Consider the following 26,126-nt stretch of genomic DNA (forward strand, 5'->3'; position numbering starts at 1 on the left):
AGGTGAAAGGGGCTGCAGTGCCGGGGCCAGGGCAGGACTGTCCTTCTTCACAGCTGTTCGGAGGAAACTCAGAGTGAGTTGGCACTGTAGCCATGCCCTCAGCTCACATAGCTGCTGCTTACACCTTTCTGAAGGGTGACTCTCCCAAAGACAAAAAACCTAAAATGTGCAGGGCTCTGACATAGCAGCCCATTTGCAGTTCCTAAAGACTGCAGTTCCCATCAGCATCCCTGGGCACTCACATATCCAAGGCTGAGCATGACTAAACTGCACTTCTAACATTATTACTTTCATAGAGCAAGCCTACCACAAGGTTTCACAGGCTTTCGTATTTATTTTTCCATGGGAAGAAAAAATACAAAGGATAATCACTGAAGAGGATGAGATGCATTAAAAACTCAGTATTCTGCTACAGTGATTGTGGATTTTTTTTTTTTTTTGGCCACATTAGCAGCAGCTTTCTTTATCAGATGTGTAACTCCATAGCTTCTTCCATAGTCCATTTATCTGCAGGAAAGCGTGCTACTGCCAGAATAGCTGATACCTGGTACAAGAACTATTCTGAAGTGAAAAGCACAGAAGACCTGATTCTCCAACCTGTGAGTCTGTTTTGATGCTCTGTCTCCATGGATTTCTCTGGAGACAGAAGATTTCCATGATGATAGAAGGAAAAAGCCATTGGCTGGAGATCAGACCTTGCACTCCTGGTGGCTTTTACTGAACATGTAGAGTGCTACAAAGCACTGCATGAAAAAATCTCTCTCCTTGGTTTCCTATTACTTGCCTGCCCTTAGCCAAATCCACCTAAAAATCTGCATTACTCCTGGTGATAAAACATCCATATTTCATACCTTGAAGACAGGAAGAACAAAATAGGAACACCTTGAAAATGTCCTCTGTAACATGGCAAAACTCACACATTTAAAAATTGTAAACATATTTCAACTCACATTTATTCACATGTTACTGCTTTCACATTGATGTGGTGCAAGATACTCTTCAATTCAGATGGGGCCACAACTTACCCCAGTAAACTCTTCATATATTTTACACCATGAATTAATACTGTACTCAGGATATTAATAAATAATTGAAAAGTCTGTAAATAACCTACAGTAAACTCCTTTGTAAAATTATTTACCTTATTTAAGTGGATTTATTTTGGCATCAAAATAAATTATACCATGAACTGTAGATGCAACCATTCAGGCAATTTTTGTGTCCCTGTACGGTCTTCACCAGTGCTGTATGTCTGCCCAAGTTTGGGATTGAGCAGAAACTGATGAAGAAACTCCAAGTCCAAACTGGATTTGATCTTTTGGTGCTCTCTTCACTCCCATTAAAGTCAGTGGGTCTTGAAGGGACTCAGCCCATTCCAGGGAGCTCCTGTAGTGAGGTACTAAGTGATCTACTGATCCAGACACCCCTCAGCCCAGGTTGAAAAGTGGAACACTTTGATCTCCTCTCAGATCTCTGAACACAGCAGATTTCCTTCTGCCCATGTGTGTGTTGCTTCCCAACTCCACAGAGCAAAATCCACCATTCACACCAGGCATGGCCTGTTCTGGTACCTGACTATGAACTTTAGACATAGCCTTCATGGCAGGCGTGGTTGCCATTGATAAGGCTGAAGGTAGCCAGGGAATGGTTGGTGCTCTTGAGGGAGGTCATGCGCGTGGTGCTCCTGGCCATGCTCTGAGAGCGGATAAGGAGACGAGCTCTGCAGCAGAAGAGCTGATTGTTGAATTGTTTTCTAAAACTCTTGCTGAGCAAGTAGAGGGCAAACGGGTTGACACAAGAGTTAGTGAAGGCCAGGATTCGAGCACAGATACTGGCAATGAAATGCAGCACTGAGGTGTCCACCTCTGAGTAGTGGTAGGAACGGTATAAATAGATGATGTGAGTGGGAAGCCAGCACAAGGCGAAGAGGCACACGAAGACCAGTACTGTCCTGGCCAGGCGCTTACGAGATTCAATCTGCAAGAACAAAAGGAAATGCAACAAAAGGAGATTAGATTGAGAGTAGCTGACTCTTTCCCCTCTGCTGTGTGGTAGCTTAGGGCTAATGTGTGCAAGGTGGCACATAGACAGCAGGGGATATGGAGTGCAAGTGAACACAGAGTTCAGAACCTTCCTTGTTTCGCCTCACCCACCCTTCTCCTAAAAACAAATGATTTTGCAAATTTCTTAAACAGTGAAATACAATCTTTCTTTTCCTGTTTAGAGAGAACTTGTCATTCTGTAAAACTGACTCAGGTAACAAAAGTGCAGACGCCATCATTAATTATCTGCTGGGTTTGGAACATGGGTTATTTCACAGAACCCAGAGGCAGGACTTTATGTCTTGGAGGCATGTGGTATATGTACATAAACATGCTGCCAACTACTCATGATCTGCAGAGAGCAAGTGCAACACCTGCGAGCCAAGGTAACTGGAGAAACTGAAAGAGAAAATTCTGTTTTTAGAGAAACAAGGAGTATACTCTGAAGCTGAAGATCTGGCACCAAGAAGAGTAGAGGATGTAAGTGGTGGATAGGTAGATGAGCATCCCTCTAGCAAAATCTAAGCTGCCTTTGCGGGTGTGCTTTTACAACGTAGGCTACCATGCAATATAATCTTCACACAGACAAAACACCCTTTTGTTTTATTTAGGTTCAAAGGTCAACCCAAAGGTGTTGCTCAACTGTAGTGAGCTGAAATAAACCACACTTTTCGTTTTTTTCCACCAGTATTGCACACTAAGGTATCTGAAAAACGCATCTTTCTTCCCAATGAAGAAACGAACTGTGCCATGCCAAAGAAGAAGGTGGACAGAGTTATTCAGAGAAACCTACTGAGGTAAGATGAACCCTGGGTGAGTTGCACAGCCAGAAGTTTGCAGGTGCAAGAAGTGTAACACCTTGTTACCTCGTTCTCTCAGGTAATTCCCACAGCTCTTCCCAGGATTTTGTGTGTAATTCATTGCCACTTGCTTCCCGTATTTCAGTATGATCTCAGGGGCCTGAATCTCCACATGGCCCTTAGGGCCCCTGCATTCAGGCAGCTATGGTGCCTGGTCCAAGCAGCTCAAGAGCAGGAGTTATGGCCAAGGCAAAAACAAATCAAAGAGCAGCAGCATGGATGGGAAGGGTTAATGCAGAAGGTGATCAAAGTTGACCCATTTCATTTTTTTTTTCTGAGAAAAATACTTCCTGATTAAAAGTCAGAAGATGAGGTCTCAAAAATGTGAAACTTCCAGAAAATCTTTTTAACAGAATTTCCTCCTCTTTTTAATATACCACTGTTCACACAGCCACATGTATTGTTTTGCTGGTATTATGCCACACTTGGAGCAAGCTTTGTGCTTTGTGTGTGTTTCTGATAATCCCTGTGACCATTTTATTATTCACCTGAAAGATTGCACATCCTCACCTCACAAGCTGTAGAAGTGAAGCAAAAATTGAGCAGCTCACATAACCTGATCTTTGCTCAGGGCAGCAGCAACCAGGGAACAAGCAGGAGAGATGTGGCAAGCCCATTTTGACTTTATTTTGTTCCCCTAACTGAAAATTAGCCATTGAGCTCAGAAAGGATTGACCTGTACCATGTCTCCAGAGAGCAGTCTGAAAATTAAATCCTTTGAGAAAGGGCTCTCCACGGCTGAACCATATATTCTTTTTAAATGTATCCTTAATTTGATACAGGGCTACTGAAACCACATCTGCACTATAAAGAAAGGAAGCAACGCACTAAGGAATCAATACCAGTTATCTCAGATGGAGACCTATAGTTCCCGAATGCACTGCAGGACTGGATGATGGACTGTTGGTGCTAGACTGCAGTCTGTCCTTTCACTTTCTTCAGAGTTCTCTCCCCAAAAGTGAAGGGGGAAAATGGCTTCTTCTACTACTCACTTTACTGTCTCTAATCAAAAGTAATTGAATCAGAGAAAAAAAATGGCCTGTGGAGGAAAAAAAAGATTTATGTGCATTAAGAAAGTAAAAGGAAATCATGGGTTGCACATTATTTAATGGGCGGAAAACACAGTTTTCCACCCCTGATTTATCACCTTATCACCACATGAGAAGATTATGTTAGGGCAGCCTAAGGTGGAGATGTCAGCTTGGAGTAATTATACGGCCATTCATTCAGCTGAAGAATGGTTTGTGACAGCTTAGTTTAAGTTGAATGACTCCTCAAATGAAAGGAAGGGCATATGACAAGGTAAATAAGTTGTTTAGAAACAAGCTGCTACTTTCTTAGTTAAACAAGCCTAAGGCTTAAATTTAAGCAGTGACCTGAGATACCTAGTTGCTCATGCAGAATTTGGATTTCCTCCTGGAGATGATTCTTTTTTTCTCTATAGATGCTTAGGAGTAGCGAAGAGCAAATAGCCTCAGAAATTGGAGTCACAGAAAGGTTAAGGTTGGGAGAGACCTCTAGAGATCACAGAATCAAACAGAATGATTGAGGTTGGAACGGATCTCTAGAGAGGATCTCTAGACCCATCTAGTCCAACCCCCTGCTCCAGCAGGGCCACCTACAGCAGGTAACAGAGGATCACATCAAGGCAGGTTTTGAATATAACAACAGAAGGAGACGCCACAACCTCTCTAGAAAGCCTGTTTCAGCACTCTGTTACACTGTTATTTCTAATACGCAGATGAAACTTCCTATGTTTCAGTTTGTATGCATTACCCTTTAGTATGCCCCTCCTAATGTCACTACTCCTGTGGTTCTAGGCTTTCTCTCTCTCTTAACCCTAACCCTATCCCTAAGCCTGAAGTCACCAGCCCTAGTGCTGGCTAACCGACAAATATGGTCCTAGAACCAGTATGGATATTTGCTACATTTCCTTTGGCATGCCCTTTAAAGCCCCACTTCCCTTGGGGCTCTAGGCTTTCTCTCTCTCTCAACCCTAAAGGTAGCCCTAAGCCTAATCCTAGGTCTATACCTAACGCTGGCCCTAGCACTGGGGTCACCAGCACTAGAGCTTGGTCACCAGCAAAGATGGTCCTAGCAGGCTACTGCATAGAGTGCTATATTTCCTCTGGCATGCCCTTTCTATCTCCACTCCCCATGGGGCTCTAAGCTTTCTCTCTCTCTTAACCCAAACCCTAGACCTATGCCTGAGGTCACCAGGCCTAGAGTCTTGTAAAGGCAAAGATGGCTCTAGCGCCAGTCTTGATACAGCACTACTTTTCTTTTGGCATGCCCTTTCTAGCCCACTTCTCCTGGGGATCTAGGCTTTCTCTCTCTCTTAATCCAAACCCTAGCCCTAACCCTAACCCTGAACATAAGTCTGTGGTCACCAGTCCTAGTGCTTGGTCACTGGCAAAGATAGTCCTAGCACCACTCTGGATATCAGGCAACATTTTCTTGGCATTCTCTTTCTAGCTCCACTACCCAAGGGGCTCTAGACATTCTTTTTCTCTCAAGTCTAACCCTGGCAATAATCTAACCATAGCCCTAACCCTAACCATTGCCCTAAGTCTGAGGTGACCAGGTCTAGAGCTTGGTCAACAGCAAAGATGGTTCTAGCCCCAGTCTAAATATAAGCTAGGTTTCTTCTTTTATGCACATTCTAGCCCCATGGGACTCTAAACTTTCTCTCTCTCTTAACCCTAACCCTAGCCCTAAGGCTAATCCTAGCACTAAGCCTGAGGTGGCCTGGCCTATAACTTAGTAAACTGCATATAAGGTCCTAGCACCAGTTGGGGATAGCACTACGTTTCCTTTGGCATGCCCTTTCTAGAACCACTCCAAAAGTGTTTCTAGGCTTTCTCCCTCTTTTAACCCTAACCGTAGCTCTAACTCTAACCCTAACCCTAAGCCTGAGGTCAGCAGGCCTAGAGTTTTACCAACAGCAAAGACGGCCCTAGCACAAGTCTGGATGTTGCATTATATTTCCTTTGGCCTGCCCTTTCTAGCCTCACCGGGCCTAGAGTGTGGTGAACTGCAAAGATGCTCCTAGTACCACTCTGTATATTGCGCCAGGTTTCCATTGTCATCCTCTTTCTATCTCCACTCTCCGAAGCTCGAGGCTTTCTCTCTCTCTTAACCTGAAACTAGCTCTAATCCTAACCCTAGCCCTAAACCTTAGTTCACCAGGCTGAGAGACTGGTCAATGGCAAAGATGGTCCTAGCACCAGACCATCTAAACCATTAGATGACCATTTAGACCATCTATATTAAAAACTGAAGCTACCTACTAGCTATTGGACCAGAAGAAGACTAACAGAAGTCTACCTTATAGGCATATAACAAGTGGTTAGGCTTTTCTGTCCAACACTGCTCTTCTCTGGAGACTACAGAAAAGAGGCATTTGTAGAGGGAGAAAAATGCCTAATGGATTTCACAGAAGACACAGCTCCTCTTTTCTTCAGAGACTTTATCTTTCATTCCCACCCAGCAAAGATCGCAGCATCCACAAGACCTGCAATAGTACCACACCTGTGGGGTCCCCACACCACTTTGCAGAACAAGAATTTATCCAAGATCTTCTCTCTGACACAGCAATTTTGAGAGTTTTTTTTCTTCCATGTAACTTCTCTCTTTCAATTTCAAAACACCATCCCTAGCTCTGCCTATTTTCTAGTCAATATCTAGTAAACATCAACATCTACCCAGACTTTTGTGTGAGTTTCCGGATGTCTTTTCCATGGTAACCATATTGCCAAAGTCTCTGAACTTAGAAAGACAAGATGACTGTGGTTTTTTTTTTTTTTTTTTTCACTGTTTAGTGCTGTGGCATGATATGATTGTGCTCATTTGTTTTATTCTTTAAGACCATTCAGTCTATTAAAATTAACACGGTAGATGCATTCTGTCCTAATAAATTTTTTCCTCTATGTAGTTCAAACTTCTGCACACTCTTAACTCTTCTTAACTTGTTAGCTCTTAAGAAGGAATGTGGATTTTTGAGGAAAATAAAATCTGTACCTGTTTCCTCACATGCGTATTTCCTTCCACGGGGATGTTGTAAGCACTCTGGATCAAATTCTTAGCAATGAAATAATAATATATGGAAATGACAGACAGGGGAATGATATAAAAGATCAGAAATGAAGCCATTGAATGGATTTTGGGATGTAGCCCATCAGAATGTGGGTAAGGAGCACAGCTGACGAAGGTTTTATTAGTGCCTTTGTCATGGAAGGGGTGCAAATCAGAAAACACAGCTTCGGGAATGGCAAGCAATATGGAAACAATCCAGATTATAGCAGCTCTCGCACAAATCTTCATCAGTGCATGGGATGCTTGGATCTCCATTGGTCTTACTATAGCTTTATACCTAAGAAAAGAAGAAAAAAATCATTTACCGACCTCAGTGCCGATCAGTTGGAATACTTGGGCAGTGTATTTGTGCTTGTCATTCACAGATACCTTCCATTTATAGAAAGCATACAAAAATCATTTTATCATGATATATTTTTTATTGGTGTTTGAAATTTCAGTTTGATGAATTTGTCATTTCAAAGCAGAACCACCTGACATACGTTCATTCAATTTCATGCGTATTGATTCTGAACTCATTTAGCTTGTAACTGATCTGACGAAGCACAGTCCTGCCTGACATTAATATGCACAAGATCAGGGCTATATGGACAATGACCTAAGTGCAAACCAATATGGAAAAAGAACAGTGAATTCATAAAGGGTTTATTCTACATGAAGCATGGAAACAGTTTCTACATGTATGTGTCCAAATAACATTAAGATAGGCAGTGTAAATCACAGGGTTATCTTAAAAAACATATGAGAATTTACACCCCTTTACAGTATCCTATTCAAAGAAACTAGAAGGGTTATTGAATTTGCAGATATTGCCACACGTTTCTTTTAGAGCTGTGAATACACAGCCTTCTGCAAAGCCAAATCTTAAGTTTCTGGAGGCTGCAAAGAGCATGTTGACTTTCTTGAAGAAAAATACTGCTTCCTATGCTATATAGGTAGATGAGATTTTTTGCTATTTTGCTTTTCCCAAGTTCAGCCTTTTGCAAAAATCATATTCTAGAATTCAAGAAAAGAAAAGAACTTATTTTAACCTGATATACCGAACAGGAAGACCAGAACAGCCCTAATCTGGCAGGAACACGCACTATAAATAAATTACAATTCACATACATACTTAAGGAAAACTCCAAAAGAAAAAAAAAAAAACGGAAGAAATATCTATGTCTCTTTTATGAGCAGACCATCTTCTTAATCATCATAATCTTGCCATTTTCAGCATTGCTCTGTTAGATGCTTTTTTCCAGGATCTACCTCTCGCACTTGCCATGGCTCACTTGGCCCCATGGTCTCTGTCCACTCTATGGACTTGCTGAGACCCTGATCCGTCAACTGCCCTGGCCCATCTGTCATGGCAGGGTACTTTCCATTCCCCATGTGGTTGCTCCAGAGACTGTTTCTCAGTTCCTTCCAGGATCCCAGCTCTTTAACCAGCTGAATTTGGTCCTGAGATGGGAGCGGAATAGTGCTCTGCTTGAGGCATGACGGCACAGGAATGTGAGCTTCAGCAGCCTGAATGTGAGCTCCAGGGACACAGCACACGTGTGTGACAGGTGTCCTATATGCTGTAGTCTGTACACCCCAGAGCTCATCATTTTACATGGGAGTCTATCAGTAACGCACTTGTGTTGTTTTGTTTCTTCTGCAGAATTGCCTCATTTACGGGATAAGCATGCATTCAAATTCGAGTTATACACACTCTTCAGCACACCTAGTCTCTCTCTGCATATGTAGATACGCATGTACATATACATGTGTCTATATTTCTATGTAAATATATGCACATTTACACAGGTATATACATAAATACATACATATAAACTTTATATTTAAAGACTGCATGTGGACATCTTCCCATATGCAGATATTTCTCCATATGATTCCACAGGTGTCTAGCGTAGATAGGCTGCAAACATTGTGCTCATTAGTCTTTCATTTAACTGATGTTTTGCCAAGCTCTTCCCTTACCGAGGCTATACAGCTATTCTGTTTTTCATGCTGGCCTCACACTGCTTTAACTTGTACTCTAAAGCTGGAGGTTAAGTGGTGGTCATACTACAAAGCAAAATCTTCCAGTGCAAGATCATCTTCTCAAGTGAAGAAAATCACAGCATTTAAACAAATACGGTGTTACAACTGCTACAGTAATAAACTGGAAGAGATAGGCAGACTGTTAAAACAATGCAGCTAAAATAGCTCACATTATAGTCCAGTTCACTGTTTATATTTTATTGGCAGAAACACTAGCTAACTGGACATCTTCAGTAAACTTTAAAGAGAATAAATATAAAAAGAAAAGAATTACATATCTAAGTATCAATAACTTTAGTTAATTCAAAGTTATTTCTATGGGTGCTTATTGTATATTTATCACTATAGCATAGTAGCATAATTATTTCAGTATGTTTTTAAATATAATATAGCCATCTGAGAAACTATTGTTCAGTGTTCGTTTCCAGTAATGTGAATGAACGGAAATATACAGAGAGAGAGGGAGATTCCATTTTGTTTTTATGAACATAAGAAGATTAGGGAGAGCCAGAAAATGAATGCACTTCGGGTTATTAGTTCATTTCAATTAAAGATGGCATTTCTGAACAATATAATTTTGCAAGAACATAACTACAAATGGCTAGGAATGCTGGCACTGATTATTAGGCATTTATTTTACAAAGCCTGGTACAATAGCTACAAAGAAGATTTATGAAAGGTTTGGGATGCAAAGTGCTCATTATAGACGCAAATCTACAGAGGTCAAAAGTACAAAAAACAACAACAAAAAAAACCCTGTGGAAATAGGTTTTGAAAATGTAGGTTCTTAGACAGAAAAATATGGATACATGTTTTCTAACAATGCTGGCCAATTGCATCAAATTATTTTAGTGACTATGACTTACTTTATGGTGAGCTAACTTCCTCAGAGATCTTCAGCAATTTATTTTCATCTGAATATTAATGCTGAATGTTCAATATTGACCTAGTGGGAATCTTTATTTCCAGTTGCATTGCTATTTGAATGGGTGTCTCTCTGGCTTATGTTTCCACAGCACTATTTTCCCATGTCAATTTTGGCTCTGGCTGCAGAAGTTTATCCTCTGTGAGGACACACCGGATTGTGCACCTATTACCTCCCAGCCCTGGGGTTGGGGAAGAGCTCCCTGTGGTCTGTGCTCAGAAAGTAAAAAAGCTGCGTGTCTTGCTTGATCATTGAGCAGAGCTCATATGTTTACTCCTCTGCTTTTTTTATGCCATTTTCACAGGAGACAGTTCTGAATTTTATAATTTGTTTAAAATTTCTTAAGAATTGCAACAAGCTGGACTGGTTTTGAGCAGTAGCGAGTACTCTTTTTTAGCATCTGTATTTTCATCTCAAGTGTCAAATATGTTTGCAAGCTTTCCACAGCTTTGTCTGGTGCTCTTCTTTGTCAGTGATTAATCTCTCCCTAACTCTTCCCAGAGGATCTCTCTGCTCTCCCCAGGTCCATCAGGAGAGAGTCGGCCATGCCTGAGCCAAGTTGTGAGGTTCTCCCCCCAGACTGCTGAGCACAGTTTTTCTGCTCTGCACAATCAAGGCAGTTGTGACCAGCATCATGGCAATAAACTCAGTCATGGTAGCTTCTGATTTCTATGGTAAGCCACCCATGTGAAGATAGGAGCCATGTCTAATCCATGCCATTTGCATCTCCAGCAAACAAATTCTAACTTTTAGCATCACTTATTGCTACAACACTCTGTCTCCTGTGAAAAGTACAGGTGGAAGGTAAGAAGCTCAGGTGTAAATGGCTAACATATAGCTGACTGAATTTGTATGAATTGAATCCAATTTCCATATCTTCATTAGAACAGGGGGATGTAACGCATCTCCTCTACTAAAAGTATTGGAGAGAAGAGCATCTACCTAGGCTTCTGCCATAGTCAGTGAAGAAAGAGGCAATTCCAGCAGTGATTCCTCCAGGCGTGAAACAGACATCTGTGAGGGGGAGCATGGCAAAACCTCAGGAGTTGCCTCTATTTCCATTTTCTGTAGAGGGAGTCTGGACAGTGAGAGGAGTGTCTTCACAGGCAATTTCATGGCTAAATTTAGGAGTGAGCCTGAAGTACTTAACTTTCCCATACTTATCTTACATCATTGGAATACTCTAATCTACCTTGAAGAAGACCTTGAAGAATATGTCCACATACCTCAGTGGAGTTCCAAACCTTATGCAAAGTTTCTACAACAGTGTTATTATCAACCCATGCAGTAATATTAGATCTAAGAGCATGTGTCAGCTTGTCTGCAATGAAACCAGTCATGGCTTTGGGTTTATCACATCTATTTCCTCTTTCATTACACCTCTTCCTCTCTAATTATTCTATGATACTGCTGTTTTTCAGATGAACTCCATCCCCAACCTGCTCTTAAAGAAATTCTTAAAAAGGATTAAAAATCAAGGATATGATTCATGCACCACAATAAAGGCCAAAGCTTAAAAAGAAAAATGTGCTTTCTGAGTACTCAGCTGAATAAAAAATAATACAATTAAGAACTTGAATCAAATCCAATCTCTCTCCAGCTGTCAGACAGCCCAAATGAAAATGACTAGGTTACTGATTTGGCTGGGAATATGAATGAGATGCTGACCTTTCCTATGGCTCATTCTATGGACTTCTCTGTTCCCATCACACTTGCTAGGCTGCAACCTGCCTTGCACACAGCAGCTACGAAGGAGGTGCTGGTGTTCCCTGTGTCTCATTCTCTGCCAATATAAACAAATCACATATGGGGCATTTTTTTTTAAGAATAAAAGAATCAACCCAGCATCTTAAGTCCACAGTAAGTGTAATAATTGCAAGTTAACCTCAAAAGTATTGCCAAGGGTGAACATCTCATTGTAAGGCTCTGGTATATCAAAGTAGTTTCCCAAAGTGCCTTTAGTATTCAACTGCACAGATGAATTTGCATCTTCACTCTAAATAATGGCTCTGATGTGGTCCCTATTCTCCAGAGCTCGTCTCCAAGCCTAGGAGGGGGAACCTGGTCACGGAGCTGCTTTAGCATCTGTGCTTCAGGTTCAAGCGGCAAAAAGGATTTGGGAGCTGTGTGACACAACGTGCTTAATCCACCTTCGGAGGCAGGGCCAGTGCTACCTGGGTATCCTAATGAAAACTCACCCAGTGCACTGTCTTGGCATAACAGTTCAGTAGCATACGGTGCACAGCCATTTTGCAACTAATCCCAGCAACAAGAGTTCAATTTCTGATTGAATTTGCTGTAATCACTAGAATTGCTTTTAAAGCATGGCAGAAGAGATTGGTAGGAACTCAAAGAGTGTGTCCTTCTCCATCGAATCCTGGAAAACATCCTGTATTTGTCTCTTAGGATCTTTATTATGCTCATTGGATATGTGTATCTCATAACTGAAACCACTGAAATGACTATAAATTGCTAAAATGTGACACACACAAGGTTTGGTGTGTGAAGTATTTTTCTCACTGAGGTTAGTATGTCAGGGAAACAGTGGAAAGTTATGTCATTATCATAGTGTTAATTATAATGTTTCTAATGATAACATCTCCAAATATACTTTCAAACTTTGACTATGCAAACATTGGTTAATACCATATACGTAGTCCCAAAGCAACAACTTTGAAAATAAACACAGAATCATTTTTGTCACAAGAAAAACAATTACAGATATATTTTCCAAAGGCTCAGATGGCCCCAGATGGATGTCAAAGTTCCCTAGAAGCAGTTCCTCAACTCAAGCAAAGTATTTCAGCCATTCTTGCACTCCACAAATGAACTAAGAAAAAATACACAACAGCTGAAATATAAATGGACTTTGCTCTCAAACTCACAGTGTCTGTATGCTTGTAAGCAGAGATACTATGGGCTGCTTTTGCTTTAGTACTGGAGAAGAAAGTACCTTAGCACTAAAGGGACATGAGGCCCAGTGTGTCCCTCATGATTGTCTTTTTCCCTGTTACCTTCATCATCTTACAAACATATCAATCACAAAAATCAAATCAAAGAAACTAAAGCTCCAGAGGAATATTAGATCTTTTCCATTGAACTTTAAATTAATTGAGCTCCATATGTCTTCCTTTCTGTTTTTTTTTGCTTTTTAATGCTCTGGTGTTTGGGGAAGCTGGTGGTGCAAGCAGTCTAGTTTGCCTTTCTGCTTTTTGACTGCTTTGTACTGATGCCTTTCCCCTTCCCTTATGTCAGTAATTAAAGCTAATATATATTCCCTATATAACAGTTTGTGTGTCTGATAAGTGTGAGTGATGACTAACCAGATGGCCTTTTTACAACGGGATATATCACCTGTCTTTACAAGTGGCTGGTCAGTGGACCCTAATTCCACCCATATCACTAGTGTCTTTTTTAATAACCATAACTCCTCTGTGACCATGAACTGAGGGGTGTATGGCACAACACGTCAAAGTGGGACTTCAATTTCTGCTACTGGTAAGGGCAAACGTTCCTCCCCCGTGGTAACAGGAGGCATCTGCAAAAGTGGCCGTTTAATCATGTAGGCAGCTCACTGGGGATGTTCCTGGTGAGCCAATAGAACAGTAAATCTTTTACAGTAGCATTTACACACATCCTCTCATACGTTAAATGCACCTTATGAAAAGGCAGCAAGGTGTTCTCTTAACTCCTTTCCCCCTCCCCCCCCCCCCCTTTTTTTTTTTGGACTAGAGCAATTGAAAATAGCTGAAAGAGACTTGCCCTCAGAGAACTGCTCTTCTCAGTCTTTCCAAAGATACTTGTCTTCTCCCAGCCAACCTCTTCCCTCCACCTCCCTTCCAAGTCTAATGGGCAGTCATGCTCCACACAGCAAACCCCGTGGCTCTGCAAATGCACCTCTTCGTCCTTATTACAAAGATAAGGGATTCTGACACTCAGGAATGGATTCACAGGACTACTTTAGAGTTAACAAGTTTCTCTAAACAATATCATTCATCACTATGCACTGCAGAGTGTTTACATAAGAATATCCCGGCCCCCACTCCTGAATTTGTAAAACATCTGAAAAAACAAGTGTTTTAAGAGGTGTTCAAACAAAATTTCTGAAAACTTTTCTGTCCTTGCTTCTTTACCCGTCCCACTGCTTAGACTGCAGCAGAATGGCAGACAGATTTGTCATCTTTCAGATCTGCTTTATGGCTTCTGTTTTTTTCTGAAGCAGAAGTCACTTTCGAGATTCTTAATCTGTTTTAATTGAGCTCTATTTTGAGATATTGGGCTAATGTGAACCTGTAATTTAAATAAAAAAGCAGGGATTAGTTGGAGTGGACTGAAGTCCTAGAAAAAATAGCCAAGGTAATTACTATGAAATAGAAACGCTGCATTCTTCCCTGCTCTAGAAAATGAGCTCCTGAAATTGCAAGTGCTTGCTATTGTAATGATGAAAGAACAGCCTTTTAGTCAGTGTATTCCCCTATTTCTGTTCCCACCTGAAACCAAAACAGGAAAAAAAAGCATGTACAATTCACAGGTCATCTGATCCTCAGAGTCATCTGTTCCCATTTGTAAGCTTAATGTTTGCACCTTGATCTGGTCTTGGCCTATGAGCAGAACAGTGAATGAAAATCTTCTCATTTAAAATTTGATATTATATTCTACGAGTATCACATTATTGCTTAGCCTACCTAATCTGAAGGACCAGCTTAATTACTATGCAAAAAGCCCCAAGCAACAAAGGAAAACTTGGTGCTATATGAAGACTGCATAAATGAGAAACATGGAGTCTTATTGAATGCAAAGTCCCATTTTGAAAGCAAAAAAAAATCTTATTAAGTATCATCTGAAGAAAATTACGATAAACACAATGTTCTAAACTTTCTTTATTGTTTCCGCCATGAACACTATGAATATTAATAGTTTTGAATAGAAATAATTCAATAAATCTACAAAATTGCTAGAATGTCTGACCCATCAACACACTTCGGCAATCTATTTTGGGTCTATCTGCTGTCAGCGTACCCAGTTTAAATTATCACTATTACGCATGATTCTTGGGCAGACGTCCATTTTAAAAATCTTTATTTTAGTAAATCGTACATGGGCACAAAGACGTCTCTAATGGGCTAGTCTCACATACATTGCCACATACTCTTTCTTCCTTTTAATTAACATTTCAGTAGTGTCGGGGGTGAAAAAAGATGCAGTGATGGAAGTGGCATAGTTCTTACTTTTCAACACTTGAGTTCCAACTTCAGTTCATAGTCCTGCACACTGCTACACCATCATAGAATCTAGATTAATGAGAATTTCAGTCTAGGAATGAATCAGGTCAAAGAGTGAGAGGAGACAAAGTGTTTTAGACAACATTAAATTACACTGGTATAGTTGGGAAGGAATAGCCAATAAATAGAAACTGTGCTATTCCTAATGACTACTACCCGGAGCACAATCCATTTCATGAATTAAGCATAGATATAGAAAGCAATGGATGGGAAGGTTACTACAGGGAATAGCAGGAGTTCTGTGGACAACACTTTTCTTGTTAGAAAGTACACCCTATTCAAGGTGTGATCTTCAGTGAAGTCTTTGTCTGAAGGCCTGATTCCAGGTCAACAATTTCAGTGGGGCAGCCTAGCAGTTTGATGCAGGTTTTGCGACTGGACTTGAGACTTGCCATCTGAGGGAGGGATGGTACCCATTATTTTAAAAGCACCCTTTGAGGCCCCCCACACAGCCAATACCCGAGTCTGACATGTTTCTGAGCACCAACCATCAGTATAACTAACTAGGAAAGTAAAAGTAAAGTGGACAATACTAAGGACATATAAGCAGCTGAGCAATAGTTTCCCCATCCTGCCCCAAAAAAAGCTGTGCCAGGCAAAAAGCTATTCTGACTGAGAGAAAAAGTGCAGTTGTGATAAAACCTCAAAAGCATAATTTAAAAAATCAATATATGACAGATGGGAAAAAAAGCAAAAGTAAATGGCAGCAAATATCGGAGTTTAGAAATGTAGGTGTTTGATAAGGGAAGCTGAAGGACCCAACAAAATATCAAAGGTCACTGCATGACAGACAAACGCACATTTTTAAATAAATCAGGAACAAAAAATCAGTAATACAGCCAAACATCTAAATGGTGAAAGCATAAACAATGACGGAGGCAAAGTGGAAAGCAATCAGCAGGTCTTTAAGAGTAAATTCAGAGGAGGCACACACACACCACGTGCACTGCTGTAAATGTAGTAGCAAGCTTGCCTGATGTATGAAGAAGATGTGAGCCAACATCTGCTAGCACAAATGTTTTCACACCAGCAGCCTGCATAATTTACACATAGCAGTATCAAAGGAACCTTCTAGAGAACAACTATATCCACTGGTGTTTACTTTTTACAAATCTTGAAAGACTGGATAAATTCCCAAGAACTTGAGAACCAGCTTGAAGTTGTGAGGTTTAGAAAGGTGTGAACAAGGAGTTTGTGAGTACTTGGATTGTCTGAGGTCAGCTGTTGACAGAACAATGGAGCTGTCAATAGTACTGAGAAATTATAATTAACAGTAGCTTCTAGTGTTTAATGCATGATAAATTTTGTCAGAACAAATTGCTCCCTTTCTTTACAGGATTATCAGTCTTGTGAAAGGGATGTGGGCCACGCTGGTGTGTAAGGGAGGTGTAGCACGCTTGGTCATGCTGACATGGGTGACCTTGTATGTGGATGTGCACATGTATGTGTCCAGGCATATGTGTTTTCCCCTCTGCCATCCATGCTCTCAGCATCCTCGCCCGCCTCCCACGGGGCAGGGGTCACAGTAGCAGTGCTGAGGCCATGGCTAGGCTGGGGGAGAGGTGTCAGGTGGGAACCCTGAGCCCCGGGGCATCTTTGGCACGCTCTGCGACAGATCTCCAGGCATGCTAGTACGGCGCTGCCCGTGCGTGCAGCCATCCCTAGCCTGGCTCCGGGAATGCACCCTGGTCGCATTTATCAGCTCTTTCTAGCAGACTGTTTACAGCCTTTTGCTGGGAAAGTTTGCAGATGGTGACTGACAAAAGTGCAAGAAGTATTAGGGAATTGTTGGCATAAATGACCATGGTCTAACAGAAGCCATATCAATGTGCAAAATAGTATATGCAGGAACTAGGTGGACATGTTATGCAACAGATTGAGGGTCTTTCAGGGAAAGAGGTGAGAAAGAGAGATCTTTGAGCATCTCTGTATTGCATCTGAGAAAATGAAATATCTCACGTAATTCTTCTAGTGTCTTTAGTATAATCAGTTCCTGAACTAGCTAGTTTAAAGGTCTGGTTTGTTTAACAGATGCTTAAGTAATACTAATGCTGTAACTTAATAAAAACAGCCATCATAAGAGACCATCACCTCCATATAATTTTCCAGCTCCATTTTGGGGCAAAAGTCTAATGCAGTCCTTGGTTATTGTCAGATTATTATTAGCAATATGTCAGTAATGTCATCTCTGGTGCTGAAAGCACTATAGGACCATACTGAGTGCCCTGTTTGTGGTATTGTCTACGTTCAAGAACATCAAATACTGGGAAGAGTTTAAAGCATGCTGCCAAAGGGAGACAAGAACAGAGAAAACATTTTTATGTAGGTTTAGATGAACAGTGGCTTTCAAGGTTGACCAGCATGTAAATACCATGTAAAGGTATTTTCACAGCAAAAGCAGAAGTGAGGAATATTTCCATCCTACTGAGAAATGCGTAAGCAGATAAAATGGTTAAAGATCAGATAAATTTAGATTTGAAACTTGACATAGTTTCTAAGCAGTGAGGATAGCAGGTTGCTGGGAACGCTTGTAAGGGACAGGCTGGTATTTGCATCTTTAGTCAGAGTGCCCAGGAAGTTGTCTTGTGTCACTGAAATGACCCCTTTTAATCCAGAGACCGAGAAATATTCAGCAACCCCTATGCATGCAGGTGGGGTGTGAGATGAATTACTGAACTGGCCAGAGAAGCCAGTGTCATCCTCATCTCTGGATCTCCCAGGCCATTTGAGAGGCTATGCATAAATCTCATGTTTCAGGACTGTCTGCAAGTATCAAGAAATAGCTTGTCCTCTTGGTGTGGCACAGTACTGTTTTCCCTCCTGCCTTCCCATGAAGCTGCAAAGCCTGGATACAGGGGGAGAGCAGATGAGGACAAAAGGATGCTTCTAAGGATGCATCTCTCAGATGCTCTGCAGCTTCCTGCACTCAGGTTAAACTGATTACCAGACCGGGCTCAGGAAGGTAGTTTCTTAAAAGAGACTTCAGTTTTCTGCCTTCCTCTGCAGCACACGATCTGGCTTACTGCTGGGCTGTCTTTCAGTGCCTTGCCACTACAAGGGGTTCAGAGGCCACCCTCAGCTTCTAACCCAGGGCACAGTTTGCTCTTCTGGATGCTGAAATTTACTGCTCTGCCTAAGGTCATACACAGCAGCTGTGCATGCGAGCGAGCAGCATGCTATGGACCGCTAGGTCAGATAGGATCTCACAGCTCCTGGTACCTCAGTGTATCAAGCACATTGATGCACATTGATGCAGAACTGGTGAGAAACGACCCAAGGGGACGTGTTGGCATCATATTCCAAAAGGAAAAGAAAACAGGCTATTGCAGAACTTGTTTGTGAGCAAAGCAACTGTTGGATGTGTCACGGCTTATACTGCAAACTATTCAGCCCAGGCTGCCTGATTCTTCCTTGCCCTTGTTCACTGAACATTCTTCTGCTCTTTTGTGGTCAGGATGAGAGATTTGGCCCACGCCCAAACACTGGATACGAATGCCTGGGCTAACATGACCACCATGAGCTCATCACTGTCAGCAGGGATGACCTTCTAGCCTGCACCATGAAATTGGACATACAGTCTGCAAATTCTCCGGTGCCTGTTTCTCTCCCAGTTAACAGTGTGTATAGCACCTCGTACCATGAGACCATGACAACTGATTGGGGTTTTTAGGTTTTACTGAAATGTAAACAATAGGTAATCCAGCTTTTCTTTCCTTTGATTGCTTAAATATTGACAGTCTCCAGCACATTAGCACTGACTCTGCCCTCAGATCTGCACACGGGTCCCAGTGATATAAATGGAAGCTGTAATGTTCCTGGTAATAGAATCACATCTATCGTGTTTTAGCCATCTGCTCTGGCTAATAAAGATACTCAGAAAATTTGTGCTGTTTGTTCTGTTTCTCTTGGTGCAGATGGATGCAAGGGCTGAGGAAATGCAAGGTAAAAATAAGGGTGTTAAGAGTGTTTATATTGTGTTAACAGAGGGGCCAGCAACACAGGATCTAAGGCTCTGTCCACCAGGTGGAAGAGATGCACGTGCCCATCTGCACATGCACTATGCATGCAGCACAGGAGGAGCAGCTACAGGGAAGCAAAGCAAGTAGCTAGGATCCAGCCTCCTTCTCCGGGAGAGGCTTCCATGGGAGCAAACGCTTTGCATGGGGATGCGAAGCCCCTTAGATTTTCCTGTTTTCTTTGGAAGAACTGATGTTCTGGCTTAGGTTGTGTCTGTGAATACAAAAAGTAAATGCAGGGGTATCACAGATCCACAGAATAATGGAATGGTTGAGGTTGGAAGGGACCTCTAGAGATCATCTAGCCCAATCCCCCTGCTCCAGTGAGGACACCTAGAGCACGTGGCACAAGGTGGCATCCAGGCGGGTTTGGAAGATCTCCAGAGAAGGAGAGTCCACAGCCTCTCTGGGCAGCCTGTTCCAGGGCTCTGTCACCCTCACAGGAAAGTTCTTCCTCACATGCAAATGGAACTTCCTGTGTTTTAATTTATATCCATTATCCCTTGTCCTGGCCACCACTGAGAAGAGTTTGGCCCTATCTCCCTACATTCTCCACTCAGGTAATTTATACATATTGATCAGATCCTCTCTCAATCTTCTCTTCTCCTGGCTAAACAGGCCCAGATCGCTTTGTCCTTCCTCATAAGATAGATGCTCCAGTCCCTTAATCATCTTTGTCACTCTACACTGTGGAGCTTCGAGAGCCTCTCTCGAAGCTCCACATCCCTTTTGTACTGGGGAGCCCAGAACTGCACCCAATACTCCAGGTGCGGCCTCTCCAGAGCTGAGCAGGGGGGCAGGATCCCCTCTCTCGACCTGCTGGCAACGCTCCTCCTCATGCAGGCCAGGATCCCATTGCCCTTCTTGGCCATGGGCACATTGCTGCCTCATGGTTAACTTGTCCCTACATCCAAGCACTGAGGAATACATTTCCAAAAGTAATCTCAGTTTCTAACTTCTTCATTTCATTTCTCAGAGATCACCTTACTGCAGTTCCTGATTTTGAGGGCTGGTCTTGCCAACATAAGCAACCTAAAATCGTGTTCGTAATTTGTTCTTGTACATCTATCCATGCTAAAGGGTACTCCGTTCTGCGTCGGGCTGGCTGGGAGATCCATGTGGTAGACATTTCTGCAGTTTGCCAACACTAAAATCTCGATAAACTAAAGTATATAGAAATAAAGATCCATTTGCAAACTTCAGTTATGTTTTTTGCATTTGCTCTGCCATGTGCTTGTAAGAACAACATTACTTCAGGAAGGTGTCACTGCATGAACACCAGGTTATTTAACTTTTTACTATCTCAGAAAAAGAGCAGGGAAGTATGATCAGTGCTTGACAGATCGGATAATTCAAGTGCAAATACATGAACCCTGTCAGTCATGGAAAAAATAGTCATTTAAATAAAGATATTTCCCATGACAAGGGTAATTGAATGGGCTGAATTTCCTATTACCTCGCAAAGACATTTTTAAATTCCTTATTACTAATGAGGCAGCTTTGGCTTTTTGGCCAGCTGGGCTAGCGTCCCAGGTGTGTTCTCTCTCACAGCGCCTGTCCACCCCTTACACCACAGGGCGGGCAGGGAGGTGGGCAAGCACACTCAGTCGCCCGCCTTGGGAGGATGCCCTGAGCACTGGCTAAAGAAATCTGCCTCAGCAGAGCAGAGGAACAGTGCAGACAGATGTCCCTCTATTGCCAAAGTAGTTTACAGCCTTTCTAAAACACATAGGCACGCATACCCTGACTGCTTGTTCTCTTGCTCTTGTATACTCAGCCGCAGCACCTTATCGCTCACGCAGGGTGGCTGTGAGCACACCACAGGCCTTAACCCTGTCCTGGCTCTTCTGCAGATCTGCAGTGGCAACAGGAGAACAGGTCCCTCTGGCAGCCCTCACTGCTCCTGCAAACACGGTTGGATAGATGCAAAGTATCATGCAGACAGCAGAGCAGTTCCACAGAAAATACAATTGTAATATTGTTAACTCTTCTTTACTCTTTCTCCCATACCCTATTGAAAAATTTCATTTGAGCCTGATATAGGCTCATTGTTGCACACAGAACTGGCCTAAATCCGCTGGGATCCTTTGGGCTATGTCCTATCTAACAAAACACGCAGGTATGCATGTGTGCATGTATGTGCACATAAAATACCTTGCAGACCGGGCAACTCCTACAGCAGGAAGATTGGAGATCAGCTGTTTATCCTGCATTTTTAAACACAGTATTTGAGAAAAGTTCACAAGTGAGCAGTCAGTTGTATGTATGACTGGTAAGTATTGGCAGGAGAAACCTCTAAGAAGCTCTAAGAAGCTCTGTGGTACAAGCTGGCACTTAGCTAAGAGTTTGCAGTCACCAGAAGATGACAGACTCCTTTTATCTTTTTATATTATTTTTTTAATTCAACTTAAAGCATGGGATAGTGAAAACAGAGAGTAAAAGAGCATCTCAAGAAGGCACCTTTGCTTATACAATATGGACTACGCAACATTTACCAAAACTGGGACTAGTCTTTAGAAGGTGGTCCAAAGCAACCAAGATAATTTGTATCATCTACTTGTCTCACTCCTCCCTCGTGTTCTATATCTTCTCATTACTCACCACCTTTCATCTTGTGTTTGCATGGGAATCTATGTGGGAAGAACTTTGTTGTCCCTCATTCCAGTGCCTTCCTTCACATAGTAGATCTCTCATCCCAAAGATGCCAAGTCTTACTAGGCATCACTATGATATCTTGATCAGTAATGCTGATACTTCTGTTCATTTTCTTTTGTTAATGGAAGCTGACTGGAGGCTGTTTCTTTTGGACACTCAAGCCTTGTGGTCCCTTTTCATGGAGTGAGTGCCATGAAGTGCAGTACAGACCACACTCGGTATGAAGTTATTCTCTGCAGACTCCAATATTTCAATTTTTGAGAACGGAATCATTCAGATGCCTCATGAGAGCACGTCAGGTAGGCTGACATCACTCAACATTCACCATCTCAAATACATGCATCTAATTTATGTTAAACCGCATGATTACCTCTATACTCAAGGAGACAGACAGGCACCCTGAAACAGTGATTTATCCAGGTTCCCCTGGCAGAGTTTCTCTCCAAGGACAGAAGGCACGTTGCTGTCTAGCTTGGAGTACCAGGTGAGATAAGCTGTGCCTGAGCAGTGTCACCTGCCTGGCTCCTGACCATGCTGCAAAGCAAGTAAGCATTTCCATAGCGCTCTGGGGTGATGGAGGGCTTTCTGGGAAGATCCTTCAGGGCATGCTGCTTGCTACCCTTAGTACAATAACATATTTGAACTCAGAATTGAAATCACCTTAGGTACAAGTATAGCATCTCTCCATTCAGTGGGTGGCAAAGCCTCTCCCCGGCAGAGTTTTGGATTGTAGGTCCTCTGTGGAGTCTTAGGAAGGCATCACAGCACTGTTATGGTCTACCCATGTTTGGAAATCTTTCTTTGTATATTTTAGGTTTATTTTCTTGATGTTTCTGGCATGATTTATACTGGGTCCTAGAGTTCAGGATGACGTTTTTAAGAAAATGAAGTTAGACTAATAGGCTGTGAGCTGACAAAATGTAGGCCATATATTTTGCAACAAAAATATCCCATCACTGCTGATAATATACCAAAATAGAAAACCCAGTAAACATAACAGATAAGGCCCATTTCCAGTTCAGTGCACAGTATTTAAGCTTCATAGATCTAAAAGAAGAATGTAGAAGTTACATTATTATCTCCTTCTATAACAGGCAGCAGAAATATTAGAAATGGTCAAAGTGTTCCCCTTTAAAATAGGAACATTAACTCTTCCCCAAACTTGCATGCCTGTCTCCCTTATAGTCAAGTCGTATTTAAATGTGTTGCAATGTTTCAGTGTAAATGCAGCATGATTGTTAACAGGGTTCAGATAAAACTGAAGTTGAGAATTTCAAGGTATTAGAAAACAAATTTGCTACACTTGCAGTCTTCTGTTCTGTACACTCATTTCAGACAGTAACTGCTGTTAATGTGCTGCCCAGTAAAAGCATTTGCAGTGTTTACTTTATGTTGCATGTGATCAGACAGCAACAAATCTTCTCAATATATTATTTTTCTTTATGATGTATTTTTCTTTTCCTGACACTTTTAAAGAAACTTACATTACAGCTTTGGAAAGACCAATCTCCTAGAGAAACATTTATTATTTTCCGAACATTTTTTTTCAGGTAATGTTCCACCTGTCACATGAAACTCAAAAGTGAAAGTGCAGGTGCTCCTTCACTGGAAAACTTTTCTTACTTTCCCATCCCTGAAGACTGCTGTCAGTACATAGGCAAATTTGCCATCTTCTATTGGGAAAGACAGTGCTATTTTTAAATGCATGCTTAAATGGGGGAGCTGAACCAATGTGGCTACAAGACACAGTGGTCATTCAGCTGTCTCTAAAGCCCTACGGAGTGATCTGCTTTCCCTGAAGCCACATGCCAGTTAGTGCAGTACATGTGTGAGCTCTCTTGGAATGGAAATAGTTTCATGTTTTAAAACGGTAGGCTCGGAGGAGAGAAACAGTGTGGCATGCAAGGGGCCAGCTAAAACAACCTATTTCCACTTCCGTTTGACCAAGAAATACAATCCCCATGTCGTTCTGAGCAATAGAAAACTGAAAGAGTTTTTCTCATCAGAAATCTTGGCACTTCTGTGAGATTTCATAACTTTAACATGTTTACCTATTATTCTTTAATGTCTTTCTGAAGCACCAAAATTGCAAACGAGATATCTTGTCCTCTTTGATGTGAATAGATGTTTCTGTAAATGCCTAAGATCCTTTCAGGAAAGTAGGCTGCATCCTCCAAAGTAACATTTAAATTCAAATGTCTTTTGACATGGAAACTGGAATGCTTTGAGGTTGATTTCAAAGTCCTCAGAGAAGTCTGAAATAGTGCTCACCTATTTGAATTACATTGTCTGTAAAAGTCAATCCTTTCTGTATATTCTAAAATAACATAACATTTGTGTGTTATTTTTACCAAATATTATTGGGAGACAAAGTTGCTGAACCAATAGCACAGAGCAGTTTTGATTGGATAAGATACAAATCATTTAATCAGGGAAAATATACTGAGTAATGTGGATTGAGATTCCTCACTTCAGGCACTCTCATTTGAATATTTTGAACACATTTCATAAACTGTTGCTCTACACGTAACTATCATCAAGAAAGCAAGATACTATAAAGAACTGATTTTAACTGCAGTTTGAATTGCTCCTCCCAGTGCTTGCAAACTTCATGAAACACAAATCGATTATTTTTTTCTGGCAAATTTGAAAATGCTGTCTTTTAACAAAGCATCCTTCTATAATTTTTTTCCTCTTTCTGAGTTTTGACTTGATCTGCTTTTGTCTTTCTTTTAATTAAATTTAATTAAATAAGCATTGGTTTAGCCTAGGAAAAAAAGTATAGTACATTCAGTCTACCTCCATGAGTTTTGTACCCATAACCACCAGAAATAAAATGACACCGCTCTTTTTCCTCATTAGGTTAAAAATGCCACTTACAAGCATTTAGGTTTTTACTTGAAAACATGCATTCACAACTGTGCATTTTATGGGTTTGTAAATAGCCAGACATCTTTGCAAGACTGCAACAGAAAGCTTACCTGTCAGCTGAGAGAGCAGTGAGGGTAAAGACTGACACCCCTACAGAAGTGAGCTGTATGAAGGGGATAAGTTTGCATCCAATTCTGCCAAACAGCCATTCATCAGCAAGGTACCTGCTAGCATCCACAGGCACACAAGTCACTAAAAGCAGCAGGTCTCCTAAAGCCAAACTGGAGATGAACAAATTAGGGACATTTCTCATGGATTTCACAGTACAGAAGATCTTGATCAAAGTGATATTGCCAATAAGGCCTATCAAAATGATGATCCCATAGATGGTGGGGATGGCATATAGGAACGCTGGGTAAAACCAGTCATCATTCAGCATGGAGAAATTTGCACTCTGGTTGGCAGAGATGTTGTAGAGAATGAAGTTATCCATCTCCAGGTCTAGCAGGAGGCACTCTCCCGATGCCATTGTCCCACTTTGCTCTTCTCTGAAGCAAATTTTGACAATCCTCATATAAAATCCTTCACTTTAATTTTGCTGCTTTAAACAGCCTGAAGTTTAAAAGTCATGCCACTTTGTGATACATCCTGAAAATAAACAAGCCAAAAAGCACAGACACACAGTTCAACACTCGTGCTTCCATAAGTTTAGGAGAGACCATCTTTTAGCGTAGTTTGAATCCTGAAACTTGCCTTTTTTCCTCACGGACTCGTCTTGCTGCTAGGTATTCCTCAGTTCTAAAAGGCCTTCTATCAAATTCAAAGACCAGTAAGTGGGAGGCATTTTCAAAAGCAAAGCTAAATTCCCAGCGTCAGATTTGCCGAGTAGAACTGACTCTGAAACAAGGGAATCACAAAAAGCAAGAACTTTTGATAGTTGCTGTCATTCATGTTGCAGTCCAAATCTCTTCCGGGTTTTAGCCCCTGCATTTTCCAGATGGATTTAAAGTCAGGAAAAAGAGCAGCTCCTTTGAGGACTCAGATCCTATAGGCAGGATCTTCTGGACGTCAATTCTTCCCCTGCTTCACATGATGAGAGCAAGCTTGCTTAAATGATTACAGAAATTCTATGGGAGCTGCAGGCTAGTGCCGGAGAATGCCAGCCACCTACTGGACAATTTAATCACTGCCTGGATAAATATATATTTATATATATATATAAAATCTCTGTTAACTCTTTAGTTGGAAAAATGTACTGATTTACATGTTGTGAGATGAGGTTCACAGTCTTGCTTCTCCTTTCCCCCCTTTGTTTATTCCATACTGCAAATAACAGCACTACAGAAGTAAAC

General features: G+C 41.5%; 1 protein-coding gene across 1 annotated transcript; it reads right to left on the bottom strand.

The window, feature by feature from the left end:
- Window positions 1–920: 920 nt before the first annotated feature.
- Window positions 921–25,901, bottom strand: GRPR (gastrin releasing peptide receptor). Its single transcript, XM_010221511.2, has 3 exons — window positions 24,885–25,901; window positions 6,923–7,274; window positions 921–1,977 (listed from the first exon to the last, which is right to left on the bottom strand). Exons 1-3 carry the CDS (start codon window positions 25,346–25,348, stop codon window positions 1,585–1,587), a joined length of 1,209 nt encoding a protein of 402 aa, XP_010219813.2. The 5' UTR covers window positions 25,349–25,901; the 3' UTR covers window positions 921–1,584.
- Between the last annotated feature and the right edge of the window lie 225 nt (window positions 25,902–26,126).

This window comes from Tinamus guttatus, unplaced genomic scaffold (assembly GCF_059628265.1).
Source record: "Tinamus guttatus ecotype Peru unplaced genomic scaffold, ASM5962826v1 Tinamus_guttatus_pri_ptg000083l, whole genome shotgun sequence".
NCBI lineage: Eukaryota > Metazoa > Chordata > Aves > Tinamiformes > Tinamidae > Tinamus > Tinamus guttatus.